General features: G+C 53.7%; 1 protein-coding gene across 1 annotated transcript; it reads left to right on the top strand.

Annotated features, from left to right (window-relative positions):
- Positions 1-2,382: 2,382 nt before the first annotated feature.
- SLC25A34 (solute carrier family 25 member 34) lies at positions 2,383-11,995 on the top strand. The gene is made up of 5 exons (XM_081017535.1): positions 2,383-3,054; positions 5,139-5,204; positions 9,603-9,755; positions 10,348-10,482; positions 10,753-11,995. The coding sequence occupies exons 1-5, from the start codon at positions 2,596-2,598 to the stop codon at positions 10,927-10,929; spliced, it is 990 nt and encodes a 329-aa protein (XP_080873661.1). The 5' UTR covers positions 2,383-2,595; the 3' UTR covers positions 10,930-11,995.
- The last annotated feature ends 705 nt before the right edge of the window (positions 11,996-12,700 follow it).

Raw genomic sequence — 12,700 nt, 5'->3', positions numbered from 1 at the left:
GGTAAAAAGGCCTCAGCCTGGGAAAGGACTCTGCCTGGGGGAGAGACTTTGAATAGTTGCTGCCAGTCAGTGTAGACAATACAGAACCCGATGGACCCAGTGGTCTGAATGAGTGTAAGGCAGATTCCTATGCCAGGGAGGAGGCTGAGGCCAAGGCAATCCAGTCCATTGCCATGGAGGGGGGGGAGGCTTTTCTAACCTTTGCAGTCCTGGCAGGAAGTGCCAACTTGTAGAGACCCCAAAGTGGAAACAGACCTCATGTGCCTTTTGCACAGTAAGGCCTCGGGGCCGCACCCAAGAGCAGGAGAAGCTGGTGCCCCCAGATGGGCGCAGGAGGCTCCACGACCAGGGCAAAGGGCAGCCAGGGGTCCCTTTGCCCCCTCCTGTGCCCTAGTTCCCAACCTGCCTTCTCCTCGGCACCCTTCCATGTTTCTGTCCTCTCAGTGCATCTTACACAAGCATCAGCAATGCCACACTCTCCTGAGACATGCTATTTCGAGCTGTTGACAAGAAGACGCCTCCAGACCGAGCCAACTGCTCTTTTTCGGGCACAGGGGTTGCTGCCTGTCCTCTTTGGACACGTGCTCAAGACGTGCTCCTGCTCTGCTTCTGTGGAAGGGCCACGCATGCCCAGCAGCAGAGGCACTGTGTGCCTGGGGCAGGATTCTTGGTGCGTCGTTTGCCGTGATTCACACCCAGTGTCGGGACCTGCCACTGCACTGCCATCCTTAGCCATCCTCTGCAGCTGGAGGCCATAAACGCCTCTCAATCCCAGTGGCCGAGAGTCGCAAGAGTGTGGTGGTTGCCCTCAGTCTTCCTTTGGAGCAAGCCGCCTGGCGGTGCATGCGCAACGCTGCTACATGCAGCGCATGTGCGGCTGCGCATGCACCATACAGACGGCAGAGGGATCCTCCACTCGTGGCTGCAGCAGCAGCGGAGGGATCCTCCGCTCATGGCAGCGGCAGCGGAGGAAACCACACGCAGTGGGCTGAGACCCATGCCCTCTTGTCACCCCCCTCAGAGATGACCGCCGCTCCCACTCCCTTCCTCCGCCACTGCTTCCAGGCTTTCTTCAGATTATTATCTACGTTGGTCTTAACTGGGCCTGTTCCTCTGCCTTTCCAGGCTTGATAGGTCAGTTGGTTAGAGCATGGTCCTGAAAATGCCATGGCTGCAGGTTTGATCCCCTTAAGGGACAGCTACAGGGTCTGCAAGGGATTGGACTAGATGATCCTCAGGGTCCCTTCCAACTCTATGAATCTTCCCAGATTCAGCTTCATTGTTTTATAGAAAAAATAAGGGGTTTGGTTTTTGCTGCCCAACTCCCCAAGTGACTGAGTCCCCTAAGTCCATGATCAGTCAGAGATGAATGGATAGAGGCAAAATCCATAGAAAGCAAGGGGGATACCCAGAACAATGGTGCGCAAGCCCCTATAAAGACTTTTGAAATTGCCCAAGACCACCCCCTAAAACGTCATACATACATCACAGAAGGTGGTGATCTCCAGCAGAAATTTGAAAGTGTTGCTTCTCCTCTGTCTGCCAGGATACCTGATAATGACTTACTTGATTGCATTTTCTGAGTAGCCTGGCCATTCCTTGGAGATGGCAAATACTTCAGTTCCTGAATTTCTTACACATTTTGATAGTTTGCTCAGCTTAACTAATACTTGACTGAATGTATTTGCAGGAAGGTGTAAGCCCCTACAGTCCAAAGACAATAGGAAAGCTTTTCCCATTTCCTTCCTCCTTGCAGAAAAATATTTGAGGTCAAATTGGGAGAGTCAAAATGGCTTCAGGATTGCTCTTCTGTGCTATTTCAAACACGTGTATATTTATGAACATTCATTCTATATTTGAGACCTTAGAATTCTGATAAAAATTGGATGATACGGATTCCTCTTGGATGACTCTGGGTATGTGTACATGATGAAAAAAACGCCCACATGTGTGTGTGTTGCCTGCCTAGCGGACTGGACTGCTCTCCCCGCAAGGAATGCATCCCACTAATCACACTTTTTCAGGAATTCAAGGCTGGCTGCTGGGGTTGGGTTTTTTTTTTTTTCTGGTCTGGAAAGAGCTGAATCTCTCTCTCTCCCCCCCCCCCCCGCCTCCCACTTGCAGAGCAGTGTGTTCCTGCAAGCTCAGGAGCAAAATGATCTCCAGTAAACAAAAGAGGGAGGCAGGCAGAAGGTTGTGTGTGTGTGTGTGTGTGTGTGTGAACTTTCCCCTACATTCTGCCTGCTTCCCTCCCTCGCCCAACCCCTTCCCTGGCACCCAGGCAAATACTGTAGAGAGGAAGGCACCACCCAAACATCCCTCCCAGAGGCAGAGAGTCAGCTGAGGGAGGGGGCTGGCCAGCGATATAAGCCCAAAGGTGTCACTCAAGTGGCACAAACAACCTTGCTTGGCACAAAGCAAGCTGGATAGCAGGGCAGGAAGAGAGGAGCTGGTTGCCGGAGGAAAGGGGCTGATCTCCCTAGGAAAGGAGGAGTTGGTGGCGGCATTGGTACTGGCCGAGCAGGCTCCTTGGTCCCACCAAGCTTCTCCGGAGACAGAGCTCTGCTAGCTCAGTTTCAGAGGAGACCCCCCTGCATGTCCTTCCTGGTCGTCCCCATCAACAGCTGGGCCAGCGGGGGCCACGCCATGGAGCCCCCACGCAGCCCCACAGCAGCCATGCTCTCCATCTCTCCTCCGGTGGATTTTGTGCTGGGGGCCACGGCTTGCTGCATGGCCTGCGTCTTCACCAACCCTCTGGAGGTGGTGAAGACCCGCCTGCAGCTGCAAGGGGAGCTCCGCTCGCGGGGCACCTACCCTCGCCATTACCGGGGGGTCCTGCACGCCATGGTGGCTGTCAGCCGGGCTGATGGACTCCGGGGGCTCCAGAAAGGCCTGACAGCCGGGCTGCTCTACCAGGGACTGATGAACGGCGTACGCTTCTTCTTCTACTCCCACGCCGAAGACATTGGCTTGACGCAGCAGCCAGGCGGGACCATTGTGGCGGGGGCCGTGGCTGGGGCGCTGGGGGCCTTCGTGGGCAGCCCAGCCTATCTGGTGAGTCTCCTGGTGATGCTCTGCCTGGCAAGCCGAGCTGGCTTCAGGGCAGTGAGCAGCCTTGTGTCTCTGTGACCCCTGCTTTGTAGCAAGTAGAAATATGTTATTTTGTCATCTGAACCTTGCACACAGGCCAGTTCTCATTATCCCCATCTTGCAGAGCTAGAACTGAGGCAGGCAGAAAGCTGGCCAAGCCCCACAAATCTGCAGCAATTCTGTTGTGAACCCGTGTCCTGTTTTGCCCGTGCATCAGGCGGCTCCCTTTCACATGGCTTGCTCCCATTTTACAGAGCAGGAAGCTGAGGCAGTTGGCCTCTGGCCATGAACTGTGCTTGTGTCAGAAATGGGATTTTTCAGCACAGGTCTGCCACATCTGAGGCATTCCTGTTGCGCCTCTCTTGCTGTGTCTCTCAAATACCCGCTGGTGGTCTGTAGAACAGCTGTGGCGTCCCCCACCCCTTGCTCATTGAGAGCCAGAGTCCTGTAGTGGTTAGTCCTGGACTGGGACCAGGGGAGAGCCGAGTTCAAATCCCCAAACAGCCATGAAGCTCACTGGATGATCCCTGAAAGTATAGTCTTGAGCCAGTCTCAGTCTCACCCGCCTCACAGGGTAGATGTGGGAATAAAAGGAGGAGGGAACCACATATACCACTGCTGTGAGCTCCTTGGAGGAATGGCAAGACAGAAACGGAAAAACCCTGGAGGGCTGAGCAGTTTCTTCCACAAACAGCTACCAACCACCCCGGAAAATGGCTGCTGGTTGCTTGGGTCTGTCTGTCTGTCCAACCATCCGTCCTAGAGCTTTAGGACAGACCAGCCCTGTGTGGGGTTGCAAAAGTTGCTCTGCAGCCTTCTGAGAAGCTGTTCCTGTTTTGTAAAGCTGCCAAGAGTCTTGTCCCAGTGAAGGCAGGCTGTGAAATGTGTTTGGGCAACGTAGGAGCAAGATTCCCAGGGGATGGCTGACCTTCTCACAGCCTCCTCCTTGCCCAGAAGAGAGATCAAGTGCACCAATTTGGGGCAGTCTTGCTCATTTGTGCCTGGGATACAGAACCCCTCTTTGCTAGAGGGTTTTTTTTTAAGTGCATGTGAAATGCACGGCCTATCAGTCGTGATCAAGCTTGTCTCTAGCGTGTTTTGGGCTGCAATTCCCACTGGCCTTATCCTGATGCCGGAGGAGCCTTTCTCCATCCACCAACCTGTGGTCTGAACAAGAATCCCAAGTAGCTCAGAGGATGCTGAGGTCCGGCACAGAATGAAGGGAAAGTTGTGCACTTTAAAAGATACGGCACAGAGTGAGCACCAATGAGGAAAAGATGGGGGGTGGTACCTATTTTTCTGAAGACCTGGTGGTTAAGACATGCTTAGAGAGCTGGGGGCATAGAGGAAGGGTGGCTGTTTTGCTGTCTGTGTTACAGCCTAACACACCCTTCAGAGGAGCACAGGACTTTTGAAGACGAGGCCAAGACCTGGCAATCATAGGAGCCGACCCAATAAAATATTTGAAGGGGCTCCTTCCCCCCCCCCCGAAAAATCTGATTGGCGTTGCTATTCAAACGTGTGTGCTGCATCTTGTGATTATGTGGGATGGGACCTACCTGGGCCCCCTCCCCAATATTTTATGCAAGTCGGCACACCTGCTGGCAGGACCCCGCTAAACTCTAGCAAAATCTCCAGTAGCCACACTGCACGGTTCAGGGAGAAGCCAGCCACATGCACACCCACTGGGCTCCAGCCTGCCTGAAATGAGGATCCACTTCCTTGAGGGTGAGGCGGACCGTAAGCCCTCCCTAAGCCCCTTGGCCTAGGGGCTGGCCGTTGGAAAGAGGAGCTGCACCGGACCTTCCCGGGGTGCTCGAAAGTCTGATCACCAGCCAGGTAGAGTTATGTAACTGTCCCCAAGGTACCTCTCCAGGGTGTTGACAGAGCAGAGAAGGTGGAGGCGTTATTGTTGCCTGCAAGGTCGGGCAGAGTCCTCCTCTTTCTGCAAAGGAGCCAGTGGTTCAAACAATCTGCGGTGGGGGGGGGGGGACTCCTGCCACCCGCCTCTGCTCTCGCTGACCTTTCTCCTCTGCTTGCGACTCCAGGTCAAGACGCATCTCCAGGCCCAGACTTTGGCCGCCATCGCCGTGGGGCACCAGCACAACCACCAGGTGAGCTGGGGGTCAGGATGGTGGTGGCGATGAGGCTTTGAGGGGTGAATTTGCAGGGGGTGGCCTCTGAGTGTGTGTGTGTGTGTGTGATGTCTAGTCTGTTGTGTATGCAGGAGGAAGACAGAAAACCGTCTTCTATCATGCCAGGCCACCTAGCCATCAGCTGCCAATAGGTCTTTTTAAAACTGGAAATGACCTTCTGCATGCAGAGCAGACGCTTTAGCGGAACCTCCCCCCCCCCAGTTGGGACCATTTAAAGGGGAAGGGGTTTGTTGCTGCAGAGAAGAGGAGCAAGGATTGGTAGACACAGCCAGCTGGGAAGAAAGCACTGGGTGAGCACACCCAAGACCTTTGGGCTGAGGGCTACCATGCACTGGCAGCATCATCTGGACACTTTCTGTATAAACGACAGCCAGCCAATCAGCAGCCACCGTAACTGCCAGGGCCGGCCCTTCCATTAGGCAGGGTGAGGCAGCTGCCTCAGACGGTGCTTGTGGGGTGGTCAGCAGCAGCAGCAGTGACGTGTTACGCCTGTGTGTGTGTGTGTGTGTGCCACTTCTTCCTGAGGCTGCAAAATGGCTTGGAGCAGCTCTCCTTGTTGACCACTGTCCCAGGTCCTAGCAATCGCCGCAGAGGAGGGCTGATTCATTGACAAAGAGGCCAGAGGCGCCTCTAGAGCAGGGATGGGCATTGCAGTGGCCTTATAGGTGATGGCGTTAGACTCCAGCTCCCAGCTGCCAAGACGGCCAAGGAAGGGCCATAGCTCAGTGACAGAGCTTCTGCTTTGCATGCACAATGTCACAGGTTCGAGACCCGGCAACGTCTCCAGGTAGGGCTGGGGGTGACCCCTGTCCTGAAGCTCTGGAGAGCCACTGCTGCCAGTCAGTGTATAAATGAGACAGACCTAGATGGACCCATGGACTGCCTCGGTATAAGGGGTGGTATAAGGGATGGCCAGAGCTGAAGTCCAGCGATATTGTCTGGCTTTGCTCAGCCCTGTTCCAGCCAACAGGGGCTATTCTTATTCTTCCAGAGGGTTCTGATATGCCCACCACGCCAATATTTAGTGTACCATTTTAGACAGCTTAATGCAGGGGGCAGCAAACTTTTTCAGCCAGTCTACTGTCCTTCAGACCTTGTGGAGGGCTGGACTATGTTTTTTTTTTGGGGGGGGGAGGAACAAATTCCTATGCCCTACAAATAACCCAGAGATGCATTTTAAATAAAAGGACACATTCTACTCATGTAAAAACACGCTGATTCCCAGACCGTCCACAGGCCGGATTTAGAAGGCGACTGGGCCGAATCTGGTCCCCGGGCCTTAGTTTGCCTACCCATGGCTTATGGCATGTTAGAGGCAGACTCTGCTTCCTCTTCTTTCATCTGCCCCGTTAGGTTTAAATTTGGATTATGCCTGGCCTCTGCCCCTGAATTTCCCCTACCCCGTTCCCGGGGCAGAATGGAACAGGGGTGGGGGGCTCTTTTGCTTTTAAGGAGAATCTCAGCCCTCTCACTTTGCCAGCCTGAGAACCAAGCGAGTGTTTTGCAGCATCCAGAGTTGCCGAATGGGAGGAGTTGGGGAAGGAGGCGAGAGGGCAGAGGGTGACGTTGGCTTGTTCCTGAGCTCAGGTGACGTCAGTTTTTTGTGCCGCTCCGCACGGATTGCTTTCCAACCACCTCAGCATGTTTGTTTTGCAAAACACGGACGTCCTCCCTGCACCCTCCCCCTTGGCCTGAGCTCCCTCAGCTGGCTTCTTTCCCAGCAGGGAGGCGGAAGCAAAGGGCCCAGGGGAAGGGACCTCCAGCTGTGCCACTGGTGTGTGCTGGTCCCAGGCCCAGCGGGTTCCTGCTGATGTGGCTCCCTTTGCCCTCCCTGGCACAGGGCAAGACCCTCTCTCCCAGAGCCCACCCACCCTCAGATCAGCAGATTCAGAGCTCTGGCCTGGATAGCATCCACCACACTCCATCCCTCACCTGGTTCAACTTGCGTTCAGGTGTTTTATGCAGAGTAAACCCACAGCGTTCAATAACACTGTAAATCAGAGGTATGAGATTCATACCCTCCAATATTTCTCCAATGAAAATAACAGCTTCTAGAGCCTAGGACTTGTCGATCAGAAGATCAGCGGTTCGAATCCCTGCGACGGGGTGAGCTCCCGTTGCTCGGTCCCTGCTCCTGCCAACCTAGCAATTCGAAAGCACAAAAGTGCAAGTAGATAAATAGGTACCGCTCCGGCGGGAAGGAAAACGGCATTTCTGTGCGCTGCTCTGGTTCGCCAGAAGTGGCTTAGTCATGCTGGCCACATGACCCAGAAGCTGTACGCTGGCTCCCTTGGCCAGTAAAGTGAGATGAGCGCTGCAACCCCAGAGTCGATCACGACTGGACCTAATGGTCAGGGGTCCCTTTACCCTTTATTCAACAACAACAACAACTGGGTTGCCCCAAACTCTGGGGGGGGGGGCCTTCCAACATATATAAAAACATAATAAAACATCATTAAAACAAACTCCCTATACAGGGCTGCCTTCAGATGTCTTCTAAAGGTTGTCTGGTTACTTATCTCCTTGGCTCGGGGTGGCATAACTCCATAGCCTCCAACATTTCTCTGATGCAAATAGGCACATCCTAAGGAAAAATGGGACATTCTGGGATCAAATCAGAAACCAGGATGGCTTCTGTAAATCTGAGACTGTCCCTGGAAAATAGGGATGTTTGGAGGGTCTGCAGATTCATTGGTCTGTGTGCTGTACCTGCTTTCCCTGGTCAAGGGCATCCTTCCATCATGTGCCCATGAGGTCATCCGTGGCCATGGAGCCGAAGTCAAGGGAAATGAAACTAGACCACTTGGCTCTTGTGTCCTCTGGCGTTCCTCAGTCTTGCTGTGGCTTATGTGAAATCCAGATCCCCCATTAGAGAGGAAGACCACTTCTGGGGTGAGGGGGCAGAGCCGGAGCATGCCATTTCACCGCTTGGGGTGAAAGAGGACCATGCCGCCTGCCCTGGGCATGCAGGGGCCCACAGGGGCGCCACTTCAGGGTTTTCTGCCGCCCAAGGCAGCTGCTTCACCCTGCCTCATGGGTGGACCAGGTCTGGGTGGGGGGATTACCAGCTGGGGATGGCTTTGGACCTTAAGTGGGCCTCAATTTCAGGCCCATGGAACCAAGAGAACAGTCTTCATTTCATTTCAGAGGTACTCCCCCTGCAAGATCTCTTTCTGCATTGCCTCCCAGTACGTTTCCGAGCACAATTCAAAGTGTTGGTGCTGACCTTTAAAGCCCTAAACGGCCTCAGCCCAGTATACCTGAAGGAGCATCTCCACCCCCATCGTTCAGCCCGGACACTGAGGTCCAGCTCCAAGGGCCTCCTGGCAGTTCCCTCACTGCGAGAAGTGAGGTTACAGGGAACCAGACAGAGGGCCTTCTTGGTAGTGGCGCCCATCCTTCAGATGTGAAGGAAATAAGCAGCTATCTTATCTTTAAAAGACATGTGAAGGCAGCCCTGTTTAGGGAAGTTTTTAATATTTAATGCTGTATTGTTTTTAACACTCGATTGGGAGCCGCCCAGAGTGGCTTGGGAAATTCAGCCAGATGGGCAGGGTATAAATAATATATTATTATTATTATTATTATTATTATTATTATTATTATTTCTCCCGTCTGTTTCATGCAACAACAGCCTTGGGGGGTGGGTCAGGGTTGTTGTTGTTGTTTCGTCCAAAGCAAAATGGGTCAGGATGGGTGCCTCATGTGCTCTTTGGTGTCCCTGGTAATTTGGACTCCATCGAAACCCTTCCTGAGCCCCGCAGGAGTCTGGAGTGCAGCTCTTCATCACTAAGAGAGGAGGAACTGCAATTTGACCTCGTAGGCTTGGCCCCTTTGCCTTCAGATTAAGTCTGGGTTGAGCCAACAGAAGCAGATGGTCTCTCGCTGGCATGATGGTGTTTCTCTTTGAAAGAGAGAGAACGAAGCTACAAAACTAGTCATCCTAGTGGTGCAAGCAATAAAACTGCTAGCACATTTGCAAAGCTAAGCAGGTTTCAAATTGGATAGGGGGTAAGGGACAGTAAATTGGATAGGGGACAGTATTTTAAGGGGGGTGGACCAAATGGCCCTTGGGATTCCATCCATTTCTACATTTCTATGATTTAATGCACATCACCTCCAAATCCTGGGAACTGTAGCTCTGTAAGGGGTAAACTATAGTTCCCATATTTATGGGGAGGATCTGCTTGAAGCCTGAGAAGGGTGTGGCTTTCCTTCCTGCCTCCCCCCCCAGACTGAGAAGAGGGGGGCAAAGCCGCAGATGAGTGTCCTGCCACAGTGGGAGAATGCAGGCAGCTGCCCCTGCTCTCTGCTGCCCCCTGCTGACTAACCCTTGCAGCTTTTCTCCCCCTGCAGAGTGTCTCCAGTGCCTTTGAGACCATCTACAAGAAGCAGGGCCTTCTGGGACTGTGGCGAGGGGTGAACGGGGCCGTGCCTCGCGTCATGGTGGGCTCGGCCATCCAGCTGGCCACTTTCGCCTCTGCCAAAGAGTGGGTCAGGAAGCAAAAGGTGAGGAGGGGGCCGGAAGGTGGGGGAGATGGTCCGTGGCAGTTGCATGACTCTGGTTTTGTCATTGCCTCTGGAACAAAGGTCTAGCTTATCAGCAGCGCCTCAGACCCACCCCGTCCTAAACCCCTTTCCAAGATGAGCCCTGCCAGTTTGTTCAATTCCTCGATCCTCTCACCCCTTCTATACCCCACTTGATCCCTGCACTCTGCAGAGGGTGGCCAGTTCATCAGGAAATCCGTTCCACACAGGATAGGAGCGGGGCCTTTTGGGTGGTGGCACCAACCCCTTGGAATTTTCTCCCGTTAAATGTGTGACAGGCCTTTTGGCACCTGCTTGAACACCTTCCTCTTCCAACAAACCTTTTAATTCAAGACCTTTATCCTGCTTTATCTTTACATGGTTTAACTGTTTCATCGCTTGTGTGTTGGCCGTCGTGGGCTGCTTTGGGGAGGAAGGTGGTATATACCTTAAATAAATAAATACAATATTCAGCCTTTGTGGCTTTTCCTGTTGCTCGATCCTGATGCTGTCGAGAGCGGGTGGGGTGGGGCCGACTCTCCCCCCCCTTACTGTTGCCCTCTTCTGCCCACAGTGGTTCAAGGAAGACAGCTGGATGGTGGCACTTGCTGGTGGCATGATCAGCAGCGTGGCTGTTGCTGTGGCTATGACACCCTTCGACGTGGTGAGCACCAGACTCTACAACCAGCCAGTGGACGAGCTGGGCATGGTAAGTCTCTCATGCCAGGGGTGGTCACTGGCAGCCTTAGGAACCCCAAGAAGCTTGTGGAGGGAGGTGAGGAGTTTCATGGCTCAGAAGCAGCCTGGGGCTAGTTCAGGGATGGGGAGCAGCTGCAGCCCCCCAAGGTGTTGCTGAATTCCCAGCTCCCACCAGTCAGCACAGTCAGCTGTCAAGGATGGTGAGAGGAGTTGCAGCACCCTTGTTCCGCGGCCATGGGTCCTGCTTTTAACCAGGCTCTCTCCCCTCTGCCACCCACAGGGCAAGCACTACCGCGGCTTCTTCGACTGTGTGGTGCAAGTCACTGGCAAGGAGGGTGTCCTGGCCCTCTACAAGGGCCTGGGGCCTGCCTACCTCCGCCTGGGACCACACACCATTCTCAGCCTCCTCTTCTGGGACGAACTGAGGAAATTCACCTACCAGCTCCAGGGGGCTTGAAAACCCTGCAAGAAAAGATGACATTTCCAGAGAGAGGGGCGCCTGCTCTCTTCCTCCCTCTCCCCGCCTCACTGATGGGACCAGAACTTGGGGTGGGAGGCTGGTCTTTTCCCAGGCACCTTTGGGATGAAGAGTGGGGCTTTTGGCGCTGCCTGTCCTCTTTTCCCTGGACCAGAGGTCTTGGGTGGGGGCCGGTCGTACAGCCCCTTCTTCCAGGAGACAGTTGGGAGCACCTGGTCCTTCCCCATCTTGTTTTCTCACTCATCGTGTGACACCAGAGAAGTGGCCTCCAAGAACCAACTTTGTGGTTTTCAGAAAAGCAAGAATTGCAAACACACACTCGGTGCACGAGAAGGACGGTTGCCCCTGAGCCAAACAGCAGCTTCACATCAACGTTACCTTTTTTGGGAGGGGTGAGGCCTGCTCAGGGAGGGGCATCCCCAGACTTGCTGAAGCTCCACCTGTGCAGATTTGGGTGTTGGGCGGCTTGCAAACAGTATCCTGTCCATTCCCTGCCTTGGGACACGCACTCCTTGCAACCAAAGGGGTAGAGAATGGGCACCAGGCGTTAACAGACCAAAATAAAAGGGTAAATGGCATGAGAAGGCTGGAGTTGGGGAAGGCACTGTAGCTCTGTGGCCTCCTTGCCATTTGCAGGCAGTCCCAGGTTCAGTCTCCCAGCCTGAAACCCTGGAGAGCTGGCAATAGGTCTGTTTTGAACCTCTGAACCTATCAGATGGGAGTTCGAGGAGTGCAAGCAGGAGAGCAGCTGTGGCCACTTTCAGGAACAGCAGAGCTGTGTTTTGGGTCAAGGTTGAAATCCTCCGGAGATATCTGCGACGCAGGCAACGCCTTAGCCTCTGACATTTGGACCCTGCCAAGTTCCCGTCTGTCCTCCTTGCACCTTGCCAAGAGCAGAGCACCCCCCCTCCCTCCGGGACTGGGGAAGGGGGGGTGGCAGGTTTGCTCAGCAAGGTGATCTTGTTTCCTCCAACAGCTGCTGTAACTGGAACCCAGTGGCTGGGCAGAACTCAAGCCCAATAAAGATTGTTTCTACTTTGTTGTATTTATAGCCCTCTCTCAGGAGGTGTCATTTGGAGGGGGGGTTTCCATGGATGAGTAGGCAATGTTCAGTTCAGCAAATAGGTCTGGGGGTGGATTCTAAGCCACATTAGGCCTCCTTGTCCCCCACCTTCTTTCCAGGGGAGTTGGCAGGGAGCTCATGTCCCCCACCAGCACAAATCTAGAAAGTCAACCATGAGTTGCTAAAGCACCTTTAGAAAGTCAGGGGTGGGAACAAGGGCACTGCCCTGCCCCACAAGGTTGTTGTGAGGGTCACTCAGACGATGGTGTGTGTGGTGTAGTAATATTGGGGAGCGCTAAATAAATCCCTTTGTGCAAACACTGTCAGAGGGAGAGAGAGAGAGAGAGAGAGAGAGAGAGATGGAATCACAATGTACTCTCTTGCCTACACAGAACCCACCTGTACAGCCCCACAGGTAAGAGCCTCCTCATTCTATGTTCTCACTTCTTATCTCTAGTTCACCTTTCCTCCAAATAAGCTCAGGGAAGCAGCAAAAAAGGACCGTTCTCCTCCACATTTTATCCTCACAACAACCCTGTTAGGCAGGATAGGCTGAGAGGGAGCAATTGGCAGTGCGCTTCATGGCTAGGTAGGGGATTGGAACTTGTGTCTCCACTGCAATAGCCCGACACCCTCAAAACCACTCCAGCCCATAGCTGTCAACTTACAGATTTGAAAATAAGGGAC

Source organism: Podarcis pityusensis (genome assembly GCF_964106645.2).
Source record: "Podarcis pityusensis genome assembly, chromosome: 8".
NCBI lineage: Eukaryota > Metazoa > Chordata > Lepidosauria > Squamata > Lacertidae > Podarcis > Podarcis pityusensis.
This window is presented reverse-complemented; position numbering and strand designations above follow the sequence as displayed.